Source organism: Metschnikowia bicuspidata, assembly GCF_001664035.1.
Source record: "Metschnikowia bicuspidata var. bicuspidata NRRL YB-4993 chromosome Unknown METBIscaffold_7, whole genome shotgun sequence".
NCBI classification, from domain to species: domain Eukaryota; kingdom Fungi; phylum Ascomycota; class Pichiomycetes; order Serinales; family Metschnikowiaceae; genus Metschnikowia; species Metschnikowia bicuspidata.
The window spans coordinates 292,815-312,050 of record NW_017387737.1 but is presented as its reverse complement, the minus strand read 5'-3'; the positions used below and the strand labels follow the sequence as shown (position 1 = coordinate 312,050).

The following is a 19,236-nucleotide window of genomic DNA, read 5'->3' as shown; positions in this document are numbered from 1 at the left end:
GGCCCTACAATCGAAGAAGTATGTTTATCTGGCATCTGCTGATTGTAGATTTGGTTTAGTAGAAATCTTGTTTAGACAATGTGCATAGTATTTTTTGTCATACATTGTCGTGAACTATAGAAAGCTAGCGCATCGAGGAAGGCTGGCCTTGCCATTAGCCATTCCTTCCCGACCTTTTATTGTTTAGCAAGATCATTATATTAAATCCACTGGAATCAACAAAGTCCAGTGACTTAACAACAAGGCATTCTTCGAGACCCAGGTTACAAATATCAGATGGTTAAGGCTTTCACGCTCTGCGGTGAACGCAGCTCCCTCCATACTGACCGTCAGTAGCAAACAATCCAAGTCGGCGAGGTATGGAAAAGATACATTGTTAAAGATTGAGGAGACAAATAACCCGCCAGTGGCTTGCGTATTCAGTCTTCTTTCAGTGAAATTTGCTCAAAGCCTCTCTTCCGCCATAACAGACGTACTCTTAACAATGTTGTAGCCCCAGAAACCAATAACATTCAACACACCGACTCTCCACCCTTTAAACAACCCAAGAGACTTGACACGGCCCCACACGCCAACCTTTTCGTCTTTATCGAGATGCGGATGCTTCAGGTCCCAGCCATTGAAGTCCACGATTAGATTCTTCTCTGGGTCGTCAATAGTTACAACCCGGTACTCGTCCTCCTGGCGCGTCTTGGGTCTTAACAAGAACTTCACTTGCTCCTTGCGGAGAAGGTTTTCGACTGGCAATTTGATAAAGAACTCGGTGATCAGAAGAACCAAATTGGCTAAAGTGAACAAGTTGGGGGACAGGTAAGAGTCAATGTTGTACCGCACAAACAAGAAATATGGAGCAGACTTCCGGAAGACTATTGTGGATATCTGGTACAAAACTGTCAAGATCGTGATGGGTAGTGGAGGGCGCATAAGAAGATGTGCTGGATAGTGTCGAAGAGAATCCCTGACTGATCTGAGATTTATCAGCTTAGTTTTTTCCTCGGTGTCCAGAGCGCTTGGTTCAGGACTCGAGGATGTACACTCTTCCCCAGCTTCTCCTTGCGAATCCGAATCTTCTGCGTTATCGGTAGACACGGCGATGACAGTATCAAAGGATGTGATCATGAAACGAACCTTAATCAAGTCTAAGGGCATCAAAATGATACCAGTTAACACACAGGCCAGGACAGAAAGCCAAAGCGATCTCGCAGGTTCAGTTGAATGAGTCAAATCCAAAAAGAACGGGTCGGGTATGTTCAAGAATGGCGAGAGAAAACCGGTGATCCACGCCTCGATGGTGTGGGACAACGTGTAGTGTATGAACAGAGCATTCACTCCACGGAAGAGAGCAAAGGGACCGTCCTTTGCTGCAATCGCAGATAGGATATCAACTGTATGCTGCGAGATTGGGTGGATTTTGTACGGGTTCTTTTCGTGTCTGCATCTTTCTGAGGTGGGCCTGCGGCGTCGGTTTTTCAGAGCCACGTCGTTATTCTGTTGAGGCAGAGAAGGCGGGAAGAAGTCGATCTCTTCGTCGTCGTACAAGCTGTCATCGATTACACTGTCGTATTTGTTCTCGCTTGGGGCATTGCGGGGGCCCTTGCCGCCCTGTGGCGAGCTTTGAGTCTCCAGGTCTTGGGAAAACTTGAAGTAGCCAACTTGCAATGTCAAGCGCACAATGTCAAGTGGCTGAGAGAGGAGCACACGGCAGTAGTTCTTGAAGAAGCTCCACACCAAGTTTCTGAGCAACTCCAGCAAGTTGTTGAGATCCAAGTACTCGGAAAGCTCCAAGTCATTGATGTAATTTATGTCTGAGGAGGGGACGACACGATCCGGCCTCAGGCCGATGGATGTGCGGGCTCCACCATAGCCACCAATGCCCAAGTTCCCCAGCAATAAGTTTGGCCGGGTTCCTGTCGATCCGTACGTAAACGACGACGTTATTTCTTTTTGGGTCGTGGTGTCTATTAGGCCCACTCCGGGCTTGTATATGACCAGATATCCAGCGTTGAAGGTGTCGTGGTCATAGTAGGGGCGCAATTTGCTATCTCCGGGCATGTCTCAGTCTATACTCAATACGGGGGCTTCGTAGCCTGTGTTGCACGGTTTCGAGGGTGCAAGAGTTCGACTTGAAATCAAGGGCCTCAAAAATGTCAGCAATTGAGGACAAGCAACTGAGTCTGGTTATTTCGTGATCGTCGGAGTATTGCAGAGGGTTCACAAGGGATTTTTGTTGCACCACGAGAACTTTGCGGATGTGCAGGGCAGGATGTGACCAGGCTACAGAGGCAACCTCCAAAGTCTGCTGTTAAATGGTATTATTGATAATTTTCTGCGCTTTAAGATCCTGCCTTTTGACTTTCATGGTCATTCTAGAAAAATTAGTTATGCAGACGCAAAGATGAAGGAGCACGGTTATATCCCGTCATTCGTAGTGATGAATGGGCAGGGTCGCTCACTGCTACCACTCCCCCACAGTGATGCTCACGCAACTGATACCAGGTGCCAAAAAGAGACGTGAAAAGAAAAAAAAGATTGTATGATTTTCTGAATGAATAGACGTGAGCTTTTGGTGGATTTTGCTCTGGAGTCAGAGCCTTACCAAGCGTAGGAAAACAGGCTCCTAATGAGCATTCGAGACGCTAGATGCAAATTCAAGACTACTAGATATATAGAGGAAGTCAAAAAAAAAAACAAGCTCATTTGAATACGAGACAGCTTAGTCTTGGTTCCGAATGGTCATGATTGGTATCAGCATATGGCTTACCATCTGATGTTATCGAAAACCCTCCAGTTACTGTAACCACCATCTAAATTTACACCGTCAATACTTCAACACCGACAGAACCTGCATGTATGTATGGGCAAGATAAACCTACTCATTTGGCAGCAATTGCTGCGAATGCAACTCTCGAGTTCATAGAGCATGCTGCTATTACATTCTACTGACCCAAGCATGAGTGGGCGAAAGCTTTGGGTGTGCACGGCACCTCCTCTTTTCCAAGAAAATACTCCACCACAGCCGGCTCTTCGTTTCGGCCAGCACTGCACACAGGCCCGAATCCAGACCCGCACTCCAACTGCGCTCCCGTAGGAGGCTTTTCGTTGTCTCGCGTTTCGTGACTTCTTAGCAGATACTCTTTTCTTCACGGAATTTCTTGCGTAGAGCTTTTTTCATTTCCACCGCGCCATTCCTTGCACCACTCATAGAGCGGTATTTGCACAGACACATCAGGGTGAATCTCTACTACCACGCATCTACTGGTCGAACACATTGCAACAGCCGGAGATCGAATAAAAAAACCAGGACAATTAGATCTCGGTAAAACGCCCCACCATGAACTCGAATTTCCTGGGCCAAAACTCTCCTTTTGTCAGTAGTCAGTTACGCCTGGACCCACGAGGCCCTGTGCCGCCATTCAAGACGCTCAGCATCCCGGAACTAACTCCGATAGGAGGTAGTGATTCGCCTGTTGCCGACGAAGATAGTTTTATGGACGAAGACACCAATAACAACACGTTTGTTGAAGCCGATGCGCCGTCTGTATGGGCACAGTCAAGCTCGCCGATTCGCGCTTCGAACAACGAGCACTCGCTTTTCCAGCAGCCTTCGTTTCCGCTTTCACCCACGTTTTCAGCAGGAAATGCCTTTGATTCTGAGGACCGCGCCAAATTCAGCCTGATTGACAGCAACAACTCTTTAGGATTCCGCCCGCCAAACGCTTTTACAACCCTCAATAACTCCAGCAACACGAACTTGTCCGAGGCTACCCATCTGAATGCGTCTGGCGCAAACTCTTTGCATGATGCGTTGGCGTTCAACGGTGACAACCATAGTTTGGGAAATTTTCAGGGCACTCCTCCTCCGGTGCAGCCATCTTCGTACCTGCCTGCTCAATACAACGACTTTGCGTTTGAGCAACAACAACAACAACAACAACAACAACAACAACAACAACAGCAGCAGCAGCAGCAGCAAATTCACCAGCAACGGTTGCATCAGGAGCGTGAGTTTCGGGAACAGCAAGCTGCAGAACAGCGCTATCTTCAGCAAGCCGAGTCTCACGAAATCTTGCGGCAACAGCAGCAGACAACCACACAAAGACCCATTGCGAATAATAATGGCTGTCTGCAGCCTCAAACACTTCAGACTACATCTCAATTTGCTCAGCCTCCGTCCTACAAAATGCGTACCAAAGGACCAGAGGTTCCACGCACGCCTCCATCTCAAGTATCCGGAGCCGGCTTTGAAAACTCGTCCAGAAACCCCAATTACGTCTACTTTGCAAGACAACCGAATTTGTTGAGCAGGGTAACACAAGACAAGGCTGCTGGTATCAAGTTAAAGTTGGAAAACGCCTATCAAATGTCTGTGAGCCACGCTATTGAGAGAAATCAGCGTCGCTTGGAGTTAGAAAGCAAACTAGCCAACGAAGAGGCGGGAATGAGTGAAGAACGCAAAAACAGACAGTTGCAGAACCTCGGAAAGAAGGAATCCCAGTTTTTGCGTCTTAGGAGAACAAGATTGTCCTTAGAAGATTTCACTACGGTGAAAGTCATTGGAAAGGGTGCGTTTGGTGAAGTCCGCTTAGTTCAAAAGCGTGATACTGGTAAGATATATGCGATGAAAACGCTTCTCAAGGCTGAAATGTACAAAAAAGACCAGTTGGCTCATGTGAAAGCCGAAAGAGATGTTTTGGCTGGAAGCGACTCACCCTGGGTGGTCTCTTTGTACTATTCCTTCCAAGATGCTGTCAACTTGTATCTTATCATGGAGTTTTTACCAGGTGGTGATTTGATGACCATGTTGATCAGGTGGCAAATTTTCACTGAAGACATTACCAGGTTTTACATGGCAGAGTGTGTCTTAGCCATTGAAGCTATCCACAATCTTGGTTTCATCCATCGTGATGTGAAGCCAGACAACATTTTGATAGACATTCGTGGGCACATCAAGCTTTCTGATTTTGGGTTGTCTACAGGTTTTCATAAAACTCATGACTCCAGCTATTACAAAAAATTGCTAGAGAAAGAAAACCAGACCCAAAATAACTTGGCAGTTCCAAGCAAAAGCGGACAAAGAAACTCAATGATGGTGGATGCTATAAATTTGACAATGTCTAACAGGCAGCAGATGCAGACCTGGAGAAACTCCAGAAGGCTTATGGCATACTCTACCGTTGGCACACCTGACTATATTGCGCCTGAAATTTTCATCCATCAAGGCTACGGCCAAGAATGCGACTGGTGGTCCTTGGGTGCCATCATGTTTGAATGTTTGATCGGGTGGCCGCCATTTTGTTCTGAAACACCTCATGAGACATACAAAAAGATCATCAGTTGGCAAGAATCTTTGGTTCTTCCTGAAGATATTCACATATCGCCCGAGGCTGAAGACTTGATACGCAGCTTGTTGACCAGCAGTGATAGACGATTGGGCCGCAACGGCGGCGCCAATGAAATCAAGCAACATCCGTTCTTTCGCGGTGTTGATTGGGAAACGATACGTAGAGTGGATGCTCCTTTTATTCCAAAGTTGCGGTCAATCACAGACACTCGATTCTTCCCCACGGATGAATTGGAAAACGTTCCGGATAGCCCAGCAATGAGCCGTGCGCACCAGCAGCAGCAACAACAGGGAGGGGGAGAAAACGTTAAGGAAGACCTTCCATTCATTGGCTACACCTATTCTCGGTTCGATTATTTGACCCGAAAAAATGCGTTGTAACTGTGGTTGATCTTTGTATGAGACCGAAAATCATACATCGTCAAGTCAAATGTCACCCCTGATTTATTTGCTGTTGTTGATCACAGCGGTTGGAGTTGTCTCGTGTTGGCTTGCTAAATAGAAACGAACATAAATATGAGAGTCACTATGAATAAACTTTTCTTGGATGGACTTTCTGACGTGCAATTAGGTGAATGCTTGGGATTCGGTGATAATATCTCGGCAACGGCTCCCCGGAGTCATCTGAGTCTATTTTCATGATTGCCTAATTGGGCCTGTAATGAAGCACGGCAAGCAGGCATCGCGCAGTTACGAGCTTTGATGCGAGCACTTCGGCTCATCGGTATTTCGGCAAAGCCGAGTCCATTCAAAGCATTGCTAACTAGAACTACAAAAAGTCTTGAATGTTCGGCATACAGAACCATACGACAGAATGGTCTGACCAGTTGGCCAGCAATGGCATGGGTTTCAGAGAAAGTCTTTGAAGACGACACAGTAAACAAACAGGGCCCAATAGCTCTGCGTCTTTTTTTTTTTTTTTGGCTTCATGCGACTCGAAAATAGCTCCGGCCTAAAATGCGAAGCGGTAGCAAGTCAGGCCTAAGTCACCGTGCCGAGGAAACAAATGTCCAAGGATGAGCATGTTCTCATCTGTACCGTACTTGGATTTCTCAAAAAACTGAATGCTACCGTAAAACACAGATGTAACGCACAAGTTCACACGTGTCATTCTTTGTGTCTATCCAAGGTAACGGGAGGTCGGGTAGTCTATACAACGCAGACGCAAGCTTCCTGTCCTAGAGAAAGCCGCGTGGATTGTGAGACAGTTTTTTGACGGGAGGCCTCGCGTGCAAAAAAAAAAAAACCTCGTGTGCCGGCACCGAGAAAATCGTGCCACTGGAAAAGCAAGGAACTGACTGACTCAGAGGCAAATCCATACACAAGAAAAACGGAAAGCACCCGAAAAGAGAGGTTGACCGAAATGAGTGAGGTAACCGATGCACTTTTACCAGACTCTCCAAAGACGGATAATATCCGTCAAACAAACTCTTGGTGTTGTTGATACAAGCATTTAGGCCGGTGTTCGATTATTCATGAATTTTCACCCCTAGCTCTTCTATTGTGGCAGTCAGCACAAATGGCAGAGACCTTCTCCCTTTGTCTGTCCTTCCGTAAAACCCGGCTCTCTGCATGATTACTGAGCACGCGTTTGGAGCACTGTCCCACGCAGTGGAACTGCTTCCGATTGTGCAGGCTTCCAAGAGTAGTACTTATTTTCGACCCTGGCCCTCCCATGTCTTTGCCACTTTACCCAAGCCTTCTTGACTTGCTTGTATAACATCTGACTTTTTCTTTACTTCTTTGGACCGGATCAAGATTATTTTAAAACTATCAGGTCAAGTCCAGCCAATTTAATCAGAAGCTTTGCACAAAGGATCGAAGTCTCATTTCCCCATCTTATTAACCCTCTAATACTGCGCCAAAAAAAGATAAGACTAAACCAATGCTTCCATTCCACATTCTTGCAGCCTCTGTGATTTTTGCGCTGACTACAACAGCTACATCCGGAGCAGGAGATGTCACTCTAGGCAACGAATCTCAACATGGTGCAAGTATTGGTCATCAAAGTGAAGGAGGATCCATGCAAATGGAAGGCCACATGCATGCAATGGATTCCATGGCTGAATCGTCCAACTCCTCCGATCTTATTCCGGTGCCACACAGACCAAAGCACAGCCACGGGATGTCCATTATTTATACAGACTTGCTACCTGAAGAACGCCTCTTTTGGGATAACTATTCTACGGAAACTTTTTTCACCACCCAGTCCAGCCACCGCGGTGCCTTGTACACTCACATTGCATCATATGTGGGTTCCTTCTTTTTTGTGTTTCCTTTTGTACTTGTTTTCTGGAATACCCATCACGCGTTGTTTCTTCCGGCATTGACGGTGCACACAGCACTCGTGGTAGTTTCTTCATTCAATTTCTGGGTTTTCAGCAGTTCTGTCAGAGATGGATTGTATCCGCATAGTGCTTTCTCCACCATGACTGTCTTGTTGTTTGTGGGTTCCCTTGTCCATTGGTTAATTGCTCTTTTTGCCCTGGGGTACCGCGCCTTGAACTCCGATATTGAATATAAGTACGCGGAATTGGAGTCGGACGAGGAAAGCCTGTCGCTTAATTCTCCTTCACTTACTTTGCGCGGTTCTAGCGTGCGCTTTGATTCTTTTGAGTTGGAGGATTTTGATCGTTTTCCTCGCGACGGACACTTACAGACGTCGAACGACTCCATGATTCGTCTGAGCCCCTCCCGCTTGTCTCACGTCCTTAATCGTTTTCCTCTTTTGAATAGAGCCACGCATGTTTTTGGAAAGGTGGCACTCTCAACAACAGGTCTCATGAACTGGGCGCTGTTTGCATTCTTTCTCGTGTACTTTCCCACTGGTATCGCGACTTATCTACTCTACGGTCAAGACGAGTTTAAATTCAACTTGCTCGCTCACTTTATCAAAGGTGGCGTCTTCTTCGTTCTTGGTTTGGTAACCTTAGCTCGTTATTGTGGCGCCTTCAAGAATAAAGGTTGGGCTTGGAACCATCGTTTTGTGACAGCTGCTAAGGCGTCATCTGGATGGCTTAAATGGCAATCAAAGGGTCTTTGGACCATGGAAATGATTGAATCAAGCCTTATCTTATTTTACGGCTCCACGAACATATTTATGGAGCATATGGCCAGTCCTGATGGTAAGTGGACAGCTAAAGATCTTCAGCATGTTTCGATTGCCTTTATTTATTTGGGTTGCGGTCTTTGCGGTGTTTTATTGGAAAAGATTTTGGCTGACTGGAGGTTTTCCAAATCGCTTGACAACGCTTCTCTGGTCGTCGAAAGCAAGAAATTATCCACGGTTCAAAAGGCAACTCCGGGATTCTCTCCCAATCCATTTCCTGCTTTGACTATCTATTGGACTGGTGTTCTCATGTCCCTGCATGAGCAAGCATCCAGCTTGTCCTCGGAAATCCATAAGCAATGGGGAAACATGTTTGTTCTTGGTTGTGCATTCCGTGTGGTGTCCTATTTGTATTTCCTCCTCAAACCACTGGACGGGAAGGCATTGACTAAGCCTGCGCATCCTATCACGGAAGTGCTTGTCTCGTTTTGTTTGCTTTCTGGAGGGATGATATTTATGGAGTCTTGTGACTCTGTGGTGTACCTGTTGGAGTACTATGGGCTCACGTCAATGTTTACTTTGAACATATGTTTAGGTATCGCAGCTCTTATCATGGCATGGGTTATGGCTGTGTTTTACATTAAAGATGCGTTCGTTAGCCGCATGTCTCATCACAGATCATCAGTGTGATCGTTTTGGTGGATTCACATTTCATCGAATGTTATCATACTTTCCTTAATATACTCTTAAGTACTTCTATTTGTTATTGATAACTTCATGAATGACTGCAATTTCACTGGGACTTGTACTACAGCAGCCCCCAATAACACGGATGTTTGGCACGGTGAGCCATTCTTGGACCGCCTTTCTCCAACCATCCCTATCTGAAAGAAAGCCATACTTGCTTGGGTCAGACATGTCGTTATTGAATCCTAAGTTTGGATAAACGATGAGATTTAACGGCTTAACGTTGCGTTTCTCACATGCTTTGTTCACCGTCTCAGCGACTCCTTTTACGATCTCGTACGCCACACAGTTACATCCTGTGCCAACAAAGTATTCCTCGACATGACCAGCCATTTCTGAAACCATGTAATCAACAACCTCGCTTAAAGGTGTTCCGTCAGCAAGAGTGAATTGATCCTTGCAACTGAAGTTTAAATAAAACTGTTTGCCGTATGTGTTTGAGTAAAGGCTCTTTACCAACTGAAATACACCCTTTACTTCGTCGAAGTTGGGAATTGTCTCAAAAGCTATAACGTCAACATCTGGGTTCTCGACAAAATACTTAACCAGTTCAGAGTGATAGTTGGCTAATTCACTGGAGGACATACCATTGTAGTCTCCACTGTACTCTGCCCCATTCGCCAAAAATGCCCCGTATGGACCAATGGACCCAGCAATGTATATTTTATCCGTGCGGTTGGAAGTATTGATCGCTTCTTTCGCACAGTCCACCGACCTCTGCCACGTCCTGTGAACGTCTTCTATAGACATGTTTGCATGTTTCTCCAAAGTGAGCATGGATGCTTGATAAGTGGATGTGATGAGCATGTCACATCCCGCATCGACATAACTTTTATGGACTTGAGTGATCAACGAGGGCTCGCCCAAAAGCAATTTAGTTGACCAGAGAGGCGAACCCTTCACAGAAAGCGGGTGATCCAATGGAAGGATATTTTCGAGTTTAGTACCCATTGAACCATCCTGAATTAATATTTTTTCAGCAAGTACTTGTTTTAATGACATATTATTGAGCCTCAACGAGATATTGAGTGAAGAAGTGCTTGGATGTGACATCGCCTTGCTGCGTTAGCCTGCGTATAACGCTAAATGAAAGACAGGGCGTGTATGGAGCGAACGGATAGACAACAGACTGCAAAATTTCAAAACCCATGTTTAATTATAGATATATAATACCTCATATATTTGATGTCATGTAAAAATTTCCGATTGTTGTTTTGAGAAAAATTTTTGGGAATGAAGAAAAGGGGAGTAGTTTTCAAAAGACAAAACGAAGAAGGTTTTTGTAGAAATTTACGAACTATCTTTCTTTTTTTTTTTTTTTGCCAAAAAGCATCACTCAGGTCATTCAAAAGGTAAACTTCAGTCGTATACTTTATTAAACACACGTATCAAAATTGTATTAAACGACTTTTCAGGAGAATTTCTCGAACCGATTTTTCAAAACTAAAACAACCAAAAGACCAGACCTGCATGTGCTTTGGCCTATGGTGCGAACCTCACCAGAATTCGAAACCATTCAAAGTCAAGGTGTGAATAAAAACAGTGTCAAGAATGGAGAACCCTGCCAAGAGATCGAGAGATGACTTTCAACAGTCATCTGGAGATGCGTTTAATGAACATGACGATTTTTCAAAGAGAGCTCATGCAGACCCCACCGCAGAACTTATCACTAACATCTGCAAAGATATTAGAAGGATCGGTGAAAACTCGATTTTGGTTAATCAAGTTGACGATATCTCATACATTTCGAACCCAATTGTTGCTGAATTCGAAAAAATTGACAAGTTGCGTGAAGCAGTCTTGTCTACCTTTCATGCAGTGGTCCGTGAACAGCCACAAAAGATCCCCAACATTTGTGTGTTGATTTTCATTTGCAATGCTAAAAACTTTTTGGTCGCCAAGTACGTCATTGAATATTTCCACGCAAAAGCACAGGAACTGTTGGATCTGTTGAGAGGCTCCGACGAAACTATGGCCGATTCAGATGAGAAAGTAATCAAGGTTTCTGAGGACGTTGAAACTGCTGGAATTTTCAACGATTTGAAGTCCATCTTCAAGTTTTTGGCCGCATTGTCACCAATTATCGAAGACAATTCTGTTGTAAACATTTTCAAGCAGTTTTTGAATACTGCCATTGATTTACAAAATTCGTCGACAACACGTAGTGGTTTGGCCGAGGAAATCTTCTACAATGTGCTCGTGGCTACACCATACTTATTTGCAAATGACTACTCATCACTGACGATGAACACTGCAAATGATTTACTTGAATTGGCTCACAAATTCACTGTTGTCGAGAGTGATACTTCCCGGACCATCTCAATTTTGGAGCCTTTCGACTCTAAAAACGCTAATTTCATTGAGAACATGCCATACAAGCCCCAAAAGATTGTCAATTTGATTTTGCCAGCACTTGAGTCCTTGCAAGGACCAGACAAAAATTGGGCTACTTTAGAACTGTCTCTCTTTGTAAATTTCAGAGAGCTCATCGAGCCAATTATCGCGAATGCACTCCAAAATAACGCCATATCTTCTGAGATTGTCAAGCACACCTTGCCTCAATTGGCTATTCCTGGGGTGGAAGACTTGAAGCGCTACAAACCAGTAGGATTGATTGACAACTTGTGGTTCGAGCACCCACGTGTTCTATTTCAAGTATACAACACAACGACCTCATTTGAAACAGTTCCACCTATTGAATCTTACATTGGTTTGTTTTTCAAAGATATTGCGTTTGACATCTTGACGAACATGTCTTTCAATCAGAAGGAAGCCTCGATTCAATTGTCAATCTTAGATTTGTTTTGCTCAAGAGATTTATTTAGTCCACCCGGATCAACAATTGATCAATTATCCCTTATTGCGAAGGACAACGAGGCCGGAGAAAACCAGCCCCCACTCTCTACTTGGAAAGTTGAAGACGTGGCGGTCGAGAGTATTTTGACAATGATTTTTCAACTTCCTAAGTCATTGTATTCTGAAATCTACTACTACACAGTGCTCATTTCATGCTGTCGTGAAAGCCCCGAGTCTATTGCCCCAGTCTTCGGAAGGGCCATTCGTTTCTTTTACAATAACTTGGAGATGTTTGACTACGAACTGAAAATCCGTTTCATGGATTGGATGACTACGCAAATTTCGAACTTTGATTTTAGTTGGAAGTGGGATGAGTGGGTTGCTGATTCAGTCAAATACTCAAACTTAACTTACCACCCGAAAAAGAATTTTATCAAGAACTTGATCGCGAAGGAAATCCGATTGTCAAACAAATCTCGGATCAGAGACAGTTTTGTGACCATGACACAGGGGGAGGACGGAGAGAGCCAAGTGGTTGCATTGACTGAATTTTACAAATACTTGGACTTATCTTTGTTTCCGGACGCGCTCAACTACATGATCAACTACGATGTGAGTCTATACGGTGGGGACAACGAAGATTTGAAAAACATCATCACCACATCAATCACGAACAGAGCTCAGGTTCTTAAAGATAATCTGGCCGTGACAGCTCAAGAAGAGCTAATTTATGAATTTTCGAACCCACAAATGCCTCTCAACGAAGTAGCGAACAAGCTCTACGACTTTATCATTGCGAATTGGAGATCAAACGAACAATTTAACGACATGGTCAACGAGACAACCGAGGCAATCAAATCTTCGGTCGTCAATGTTGATACCGAGAAAGTTTTGATCAATCTTATTTTCCAAACTTATGCCTACATTGGATCCAGATCTATCTACTCCGTGGTGAGTATTCTCAACCGAGATATCGCTAAGTTGAAATACATCAGTGGTATGACTGTTACAGAAGAAGATTACAGAGTCAGTGGCAATGACTTCACTTTCCCTGAGTTGACCTTGACCCAAGAGCATATCAACTTGAGGCAATCGTGGATCGTCGATTCGATTTTGAGAATCTGGATACATCAACCTCAAGTCGCCTTTTTGATCTTAGAGTATTTAATTGAGTTTCAAATTTTGAACCCTCAATTGCTTATTCGCAAAGCTCTTGATGTTGACCATAATCTCATTCTTAACAATGTGTCTTGTATGGAGTCCATGAACAGAGTATTGAATGGAAGTTCCAAGAGCGAAAATTTTAAAGACGTCATCCTTTTGTTATTCAGCCTCATTGTACAAAACTTGAATGTCACACTCGAAAAATTATCGCCAGAGGATCCAGCGCAAAGCCCCGTGGCGATTACGAAGGACTTTTCTGACGAGGACAATCAAAATGTTGAGCTTATGCAAAGGATCGATTTACAATGGCTCTTCTATGAATACAGAGGGCTATTAAAAACATACGTCAGAAAATTCAACAAAGAATACGCTTCTTTTGAAGATGACGTGAAGTCGTGCTTTGAAATCATCGAAAACGAGCCGGTGAAGACAGACGCTCTCAGGTGGGTCGAGGAATTGAAATACTAAGTATATATACGCTGGTTGAATGAATGGGGACTGTCCAATCAGTGCAATCCTGTGTTCTATGATCAATCCAGGAGTAATTAATACAAGATATTACAGAATTACGAACTTTTTCAGACTGAACATAAAACGCGCATTCCCGAAGGCCTGTGATATATCCGACGTATATTGTTAAAGCCGCTTCCTGCTCGCACAGAATCACATGTACATTCACGCCACCTACTGGCCACCTGCACGCCACCAGCACGCCACCTGACTTGTCTATATAACTCCGGATTACGTTTTGGTAATCAAGGGAGATAATTTCGAGGAACAAGCCGAAATGTCACAATCAGAATATGCAATTGAGACCACAAATCTCACATACGTTTTCGGCAATAAGAGAAGGGGATTGGAGGATATCTCTCTCCAAATTCCATGGGGCAAAACAAACTTGTTGGTAGGCCCCAATGGAGCAGGCAAGTCGACATTGCTCAAAATTTTGGCGGGAAAAACCTTAATCAAACAAGGGAAGCTTCGAATTGGTGGATTTGATCCCTTTGAGTTTTCGATCAACAGGAACAGCCACGAGAACGCAGACATCAACAACTATATATCATACTTGGGGACAGAATGGGCAAATAACGAAGTGGTAAAGAGAGATATTCCTGTGAAGCTCCTTATTTCTTCGATTGGTGGAGAGATTTATCAGGACAGAAGAGATGAGCTCATCCGTATTCTTGACTTAGACCCAGATTGGTCCATGGCATACATTTCTGACGGAGAACGCAGGAGAGTCCAGTTGGTGATGGGCCTTCTCAAGCCATGGAAGTTGCTTTTGCTTGATGAAGTGACCGTTGATCTTGATGTTATTGTGAGACAGAACCTTCTAAACTTTTTGAAGAAGGAGTGCCGTGAACGGAACTGTTGCGTTATCTACGCTACGCACATTTTTGATGGGTTGGGAAGAAACTGGTGTGACAGAGTCATTCACCTTAATGAGGGCCGCAAAACGGACGATATCGATATCAGTAAAATCAATTTCGAGAAGGATATCGATGGTGTGAAGATACACACGAACGCTAGTAAAGAGGTTGAAATGATCGATGTGGCCTTAGCAGAGTCTCTTCACCCATTGGTTTTGCAGTGGCTCAAGGATGACTTAACCATCAGGGGTTCCCGTGAAGAAGAGCAAGCCAGGATCAGGCACAAATTGAATGGCTGGGACAACGCCAGAGACGGTCATTATTTCGATAAGGATGCGAAGGTCAAGGACTATTTCAAGGCTACGAGAAGCAAGCAGGACTGAGCAAAAAGCACACTGTGAGTGTTTTCTACAATGGAAAATAATTAATCAAATTTAATAAATCCTCACTTCGATAGTGCTATTTGAATTAACAAACAAGAGATATAAATTGTACAGCATCAACACCGGTTCCTTTGAATTCCAGGATATTTCCCCAGTCGCAGAAATTTGAGCCTATCAAAGGCTCAAACACTTCGATGTCCTGTCCGACTGCAAGACGGAACTCAAACACGTATGGGCACCAGTCCCATACACCTAGATTGCCCCATGTATTTAAGTCATCATTGGACAATCAAGCGTGGACAAATGATCGTTCCAACTCGAGAAAATTAGCCAAATCCGTTTGTTCCTTTAAGCGTTTTTCAAGCACCCAAACCTGGAACTTGGATTGTAATAGTTCTTTTTCATATGCCTGTGGAGGTATCGAGACATCCATCACAAGCAGCCTAGGAAAAGCGGGTTCTGGTTTGGCCGTGCTAGTCTTTTTGTTCTGGGTTTTCGAGGGGACCAAAGGAGTAGTTGGAGCTCTTTTTCCAGACTTTCTGGGCGTACCAGGGGGAGGAGACTCATTCATGATGTCTGTATGTATGACTGTTTACAATGGAAAGTCCACACATGAGTCCTTGCGAGATGTTTTGATGCCGCGGGTCACGTGACGCGAAAGGGTTTCTGGCTTGGCTCTTTTACATGGACAAGACAACAGGTAGACGTGAGATGCCAAGCCCGCAACAAGCCAGACTCATCAATTTGGAACGTCTAATAGAGCCTTTTAGGTTATACAATATCTATCTTAGTCATGTGAGCAGCGACGAAAGTAGCACAGCGTTACCCAAACCGCGCACGTGCTCCCCGCAGGACCCGGCGTTACCCGCCTCAGCTACTCCAATACTATTCCCTTTTTATAGATAAAGTTGCAGCTAGCTCAAGGAGCAATTTTGTCTGGTACTCCCTGTATTTCGAAGACAAAGTCTGGATTTTGCTCGAATTTACCCCGCAAATCATACGTCTGAGAAGCCATGACTGTGGGGGAACCGCTGCGCACGTGACTGAAATTTGAGGATGCGCGTCGGCGCCGGCTGGTGATGAAGAAATTTTCCTCCATTGCATCTTCTTTTCTGACCATCATTCAAAATGTCTAACAACGAGAGAACTTTTATCGCTATCAAGCCAGACGGTGTCCAAAGAGGATTGGTTTCCTCCATCCTCTCTAGATTCGAGAACAGAGGCTTCAAGTTGGTCGGCATCAAGTTGTGCCAGCCAACCGAGGCTTTGTTGAGAAACCACTACGACGACTTGCAGGAGAAGCCATTCTTCCCATCTTTGTTGTCTTACATGTTGTCTGGTCCAGTTTTGGCCACTGTCTGGGAGGGTAAGGACGTTGTCAAGCAGGGTAGAGCCATTTTGGGTGCCACCAACCCATTGCAATCCGCCCCAGGTACCATCAGAGGTGACTTCGCCATCGACATGGGCAGAAACGTTTGCCACGGTTCTGACTCCGTTGAGTCCGCCAACAAGGAGATTGGTTTGTGGTTCAAGAACGAGGAGTTGGTTGACTACAAGCCAGCTTTGCTCTCTTGGATCTACGAGTAAGCGGTCGTCTGGGCACTGCGTGTATTGATCTTTCAGTTTCAGTGACGGGAGCTTCAGTATATATTCGTCAATACAATTCCATTAGAACTTGCAATTCATTAGAACTTGCAATGATCGTAGGAGATATTTTGCACACGTTTATCGCTTCGATATTGTAGCGCAAGCAGACCTTGGCACCCCAGGGTCTTCAATAGAATGGACGTGCGTTTTGTGCAGAAGACCGTATTCGAATGTTCCCCCAACTGCCAGTACGTCAAACAACTCGGCCGTAAACATGACGGGATGGCCTGGCGGATAAAGTTTCAACCCCTCGAGAATAATATACAGCTAGTATTTGGGTCCCAGTTGGGTCAAGGCTTAACCTCTGGTGCTTTTCATACGTACTGCAGGTGTGCAGACCTGACATGCAGTTGACTGTAAAAACAGTTCACAAAATTTGTAATAATTATGTGGAGCCGCCTGATCTTAGCTCTTCAAGGCACACACACTTCGGTTTTAGCTCTTCGACGCAACAATTTATCGAAGCTTTGGTGTCTGGCTCATTCTGACCGAATAATCCAAGACCCATTCGCAGTCGCGTCCCCAGGAACGGCGCCAGACTGAGTCTCGCGAAACTCAAGCATTGACTTTACGAAAGAACATCAACACTCGGCCACAGAACCAGCAGCTGGGTACAGTACACTCACAGAATGTCAATGAATGATGATCTCTTCAATGACGATGAAAATGACGATTTACTTGACGAAGGGCACGATGAACATGAAGACCATAACGAGGAGAACGATCCTTCAGACATGGAGGTAGATGAAGACATGGAGGTAGACGACGACATGAATGTGGACGAGGGCAAGTCTCATGAGCGACATGACATGGATGATCACGATAACCAGAACAATGATGATGGAGAGGATGATGACGAAGAAGGCGAAGACGAAGAAGACGAAGAAGACGAAGAAGACGAAGAAGACGATGGCGAAGAGGACGGCGAAGAGGACGGCGAAGAGGACGGCGAAGAGGACGGCGAAGAAGGGGAAGATGCCGACAAAAGAGAGGATCAGGTTGACGGTGGCGAAAAAGACCGAGACCAATCTCGAGAAGGCGGGCAATCCCTGGAACGTCATGGATTCAGCACGCATAGATCTGATACTACGCGGACGAGAGAAAGTTTTCTGAATGGTGAAAATAGTTCTGGTCGTGTAGACACAGACGATAAGGCTCCCGACTCTGTCAAGAACTCTTTGCCCCCATCTTCAGAAAAAGCCGCTGTGAAAATAGATGGTCTAGAGATACGAAGAAAGGCACTAGAAGCTGTCCGCGCAGCATCTGAGTTTGATATTGTTCCCATGGTGGCCATGCCGCAAGCCCAACAATGTCACGCTGTGGCCATTTCCGAGGGCCCCAAATGGCTTCTCACTGGTGGGGAAGATGGCTTTATCCGAAAATATGATTTCGCCGCATCGATCGATGGAAAAGCCCCGCTTACCGTCGCTCAGAAACACAATCTAATGGACAATATTACCAAGGCTGGAGTGATTGGCTCGTACTGGGAGAATGAGCAGCCAATGACCAAAAGCGAGATCATCAACCAGAACCCAAAATTGAAAGACTCTGACTTCACTACAGGCTTCGCATCTTATGAACCAAAAACAAACCCTGTTTACTCTTTGGACGTCGAAAGAAATGGTTTATGGTGTCTATCTGGTCTACTTCTGGGAGGAATCTCGCTTTATACCATGATATACAACGAAGGCGTGATGCATCACTATTTCCAACACGATCGCAAAAAAAGCCACGAACCAACCTTGGACTCCGGCCATCTGGACGCGGTCTCGGTGCTCCGTCTAAATTATGAGCAAAATTCATTCTTATCTGGGCTGTGGGATAAATCCATTCGTGAATGGGATCTCAATACAGGAAAAACTAAGAATTTATTCAAGGGAAGTACTGGTCAAATTTCTAGCATTCAATACAGGCCTGTCGGCTTGACAGATCTAACATTTGACGAAGGAGAGGGGAATAGTGATGTCGATTCACTTTTCGGCAGTGAGGAGGAAGATGAAAGCGGGGATACCGGGGACGCCAATATTTCAAGGTCTAGCATAAAGGCTGATCCTTCCAAAAATAAAATGATCACAGAGGATAAGATTTTCATGAGCTCCAGTATAGATGGTGCAATCAACATCTGGGATGCGAGAATCTCAGGATCTTCTGCAGTGCTCAAGCTTGGTGTTCCTGATGGCACCCCGCCATGGTGCATGGCAGCAAGTTGGTCCAATGATGGAGATAAAATCTATGTCGGAAGAAGAAACAGTACAGTCGATGAATTCTCTTTACGCATGCCACATGTGAGCAAATCTGGAAATGTCCTGTTGCCAAATGTCCTGAAAAGACTCGCGTTTCCTAAAATCTCAGGACCTGTGAGCACACTCTCTGTGATGCCCAATGATAACTTCATATTTTGTGGCTCCAACGATAATATCCGTCTCTATAACTTGAAGCTTTACGATGAATTCACCCAAGAAACTGCCACAGCAAAGAAACGGGCCACTCCATTTCACGTCATCCCAGGCCACCATGGCGGAGTACTCAGCAATCTTATTGTTGATGAAACCGGGCGATTTTTGATCAGCGCGAGTGGAAACAGAGGTTGGGGACAATCTCCATACGCGGATGTTGTTTTAGTCTACTCCATAGATACTGAAGCTTCACAACAATAATGGAGTGCGTGAAGGCTAACCAAATACCTACTGTGTGCGGGAAGTTGATGTCCCCACAAAAAGGCATTATCCACTCAGAATA

General features: G+C 44.9%; 9 protein-coding genes across 9 annotated transcripts; 6 read left to right on the top strand and 3 right to left on the bottom strand.

Moving 5' to 3' along the window:
- Positions 1-27: 27 nt before the first annotated feature.
- METBIDRAFT_33446 (uncharacterized protein) lies at positions 28-2,497 on the bottom strand. The gene has a single exon (XM_018856300.1). The coding sequence runs from the start codon at positions 2,050-2,052 to the stop codon at positions 445-447; it is 1,608 nt and encodes a 535-aa protein (XP_018709777.1). The 5' UTR covers positions 2,053-2,497; the 3' UTR covers positions 28-444.
- A 647-nt stretch (positions 2,498-3,144) lies between these two features.
- Positions 3,145-5,902, top strand: CBK1 (serine/threonine protein kinase). Its single transcript, XM_018856299.1, has one exon. The coding sequence runs from the start codon at positions 3,332-3,334 to the stop codon at positions 5,720-5,722; it is 2,391 nt and encodes a 796-aa protein (XP_018709776.1). The 5' UTR covers positions 3,145-3,331; the 3' UTR covers positions 5,723-5,902.
- Positions 5,903-7,400: 1,498 nt separating this feature from the next.
- Positions 7,401-9,080, top strand: METBIDRAFT_46518 (uncharacterized protein; the record flags this gene model as incomplete). Its single annotated transcript, XM_018858050.1, has 1 exon — positions 7,401-9,080. One exon carries the CDS (start codon positions 7,401-7,403, stop codon positions 9,078-9,080), a length of 1,680 nt encoding a protein of 559 aa, XP_018709775.1.
- On the bottom strand, positions 8,908-10,167 carry SAM4 (S-adenosylmethionine-homocysteine S-methyltransferase). Its single transcript, XM_018856298.1, has one exon. The coding sequence runs from the start codon at positions 10,137-10,139 to the stop codon at positions 9,147-9,149; it is 993 nt and encodes a 330-aa protein (XP_018709774.1). The 5' UTR covers positions 10,140-10,167; the 3' UTR covers positions 8,908-9,146.
- Positions 10,168-10,665: 498 nt separating this feature from the next.
- GCR3 (Gcr3p) lies at positions 10,666-13,722 on the top strand. The gene has a single exon (XM_018856297.1). It carries the CDS (start codon positions 10,689-10,691, stop codon positions 13,563-13,565), a length of 2,877 nt encoding a protein of 958 aa, XP_018709773.1. The 5' UTR covers positions 10,666-10,688; the 3' UTR covers positions 13,566-13,722.
- Positions 13,723-13,884: 162 nt separating this feature from the next.
- Positions 13,885-14,850, top strand: CAF16 (putative ATP-binding cassette family ATPase; the record flags this gene model as incomplete). Its single annotated transcript, XM_018858120.1, has 1 exon — positions 13,885-14,850. One exon carries the CDS (start codon positions 13,885-13,887, stop codon positions 14,848-14,850), a length of 966 nt encoding a protein of 321 aa, XP_018709772.1.
- Positions 14,851-14,906: 56 nt separating this feature from the next.
- Positions 14,907-15,596, bottom strand: METBIDRAFT_33441 (uncharacterized protein). The gene has a single exon (XM_018856296.1). The coding sequence runs from the start codon at positions 15,419-15,421 to the stop codon at positions 15,140-15,142; it is 282 nt and encodes a 93-aa protein (XP_018709771.1). The 5' UTR covers positions 15,422-15,596; the 3' UTR covers positions 14,907-15,139.
- A 382-nt stretch (positions 15,597-15,978) lies between these two features.
- Positions 15,979-16,750, top strand: YNK1 (nucleoside diphosphate kinase; the record flags this gene model as incomplete). The annotated part of the gene is made up of 1 exon (XM_018858312.1): positions 15,979-16,750. The coding sequence occupies one exon, from the start codon at positions 15,979-15,981 to the stop codon at positions 16,435-16,437; it is 459 nt and encodes a 152-aa protein (XP_018709770.1). The 3' UTR covers positions 16,438-16,750.
- Positions 16,751-17,126: 376 nt separating this feature from the next.
- Positions 17,127-19,154, top strand: METBIDRAFT_79767 (SAGA complex subunit; the record flags this gene model as incomplete). Its single annotated transcript, XM_018859123.1, has 2 exons — positions 17,127-17,502; positions 17,722-19,154. 2 exons carry the CDS (start codon positions 17,127-17,129, stop codon positions 19,152-19,154), a joined length of 1,809 nt encoding a protein of 602 aa, XP_018709769.1.
- Between the last annotated feature and the right edge of the window lie 82 nt (positions 19,155-19,236).